The 1,251-nt window shown below is 61.1% G+C and overlaps 1 protein-coding gene across 1 annotated transcript; it reads left to right on the top strand.

The window, feature by feature from the left end:
* Positions 1–13: 13 nt before the first annotated feature.
* On the top strand, positions 14–244 carry EMIHUDRAFT_259005 (hypothetical protein; the record flags this gene model as incomplete). The annotated part of the gene is made up of 1 exon (XM_005758621.1): positions 14–244. A coding segment is annotated over one exon (231 nt), but the record flags the coding sequence as incomplete, so codon positions are not given.
* Positions 245–1,251: the final 1,007 nt, after the last annotated feature.

Raw genomic sequence — 1,251 nt, 5'->3', positions numbered from 1 at the left:
GCACGGCGACGAGCTCGAGATCCGGTCCTTTGAGCTCGGCGTCTGCGTGCAGCCCGACCGGCCAAGCGAGCTCGTCGAGCCGCTCGGAAGCGGAGAGCAGGCCGAGCGGGCGCGCCCGCCCTCGGTGTGGGCGCAGGCCATCCCTTTCCACATCGAGCGCCGCGTGCCGTGCGCCGACCCGTTTGTGAGCCGCTCGCTGACGTACACCGAGGGCAAGGCGGAGATGGGGCACCTAAACTACTGACTGCGGACGTGCATGTAAACTCTCGAAGACTCTGCTCACTTGGCTCTTGGGTATTGAAAAAAATTGTTCCAGTCTTAGCAAGCAAAAAGGAGCACACACGACTTAGCAAGTCCGCACCAGCGACTGCCACTCGCCTAACCGTGCCTCGTCACAAGTGCTCTCCCAATCGCGTACAGGCACACACACTCCGCCTGTTCTCACCCAAGCACTCTGTCACACCCTTGCCTCCCTGCCAGAGCGAGCTAGATTCTCCCCGCCTCCCTCCTGCCTCTGCCGCGCGCCTTCTATGGACGTCAAGTGCAGCACCTAGGGGGAGAGAGGGGGTTTGCCCTGGTAGGGAGGTGGCGAGGCCGCGCACTGCAAACCCAGTGTGAGGAGTGGGGGAGCTGGGACAGGGCGTGTGCGCCTCTGATCTGTCATGGTCTAGTGGCCGATAGGATCCTCCCTTAGGCAGCGATGGCGGGTCGGGAGAGGCCCGAGTTCTCAGCCCGCCACTTACTGTCAGCCTCTCTGACTGCCCAGGGTCTCACCACGATGCCGCCCGAGTAGGGGGATAAGGTGTGTAGAGTGCGGCTCTGTACTGAACCTCTCTCTGTGTGGATCCCACCTGAGCCCACTGTCTCGCGGTGCGAAGGCTCCTAATGCGGCAACTGAGCCCGCAAGGGTAGGGCACTCAGGGAGAGGTTATGTTGGATATGTTGTGTTGTGGCGTACTGCTGTGCAGCTGGCGCAGCGAGCCCTGCCACGGCTCGTCGTCGAGACTGGTCGGTGGGTGGTGCCTGTAAAGCCGTAACAGCTGAGGCAGGGAGACTTGCTCTTGGGTATTGTGCCTGGTTCTCTCACACTCTCCGCACAACGCACATTACAGTATTTTCTCGAATCTCACGCCAGAGCAATCAGGACGCGAATGGAGGCCCAGTCAGCAGCTCGGGGTCGGGCAACTTCCCAACTGCACATATGCAGAACAGACATCAAGCCTGGGCTAAACCAGGCGTGATTGATGGAAC

The sequence above is a fragment of the Emiliania huxleyi genome (assembly GCF_000372725.1).
Source record: "Emiliania huxleyi CCMP1516 unplaced genomic scaffold EMIHUscaffold_8507, whole genome shotgun sequence".
Taxonomy (NCBI): domain Eukaryota; phylum Haptophyta; order Isochrysidales; family Noelaerhabdaceae; genus Emiliania; species Emiliania huxleyi.
Note: the sequence above shows the minus strand (reverse complement) of the source record. Positions and strands in the feature narration are given on the sequence as shown.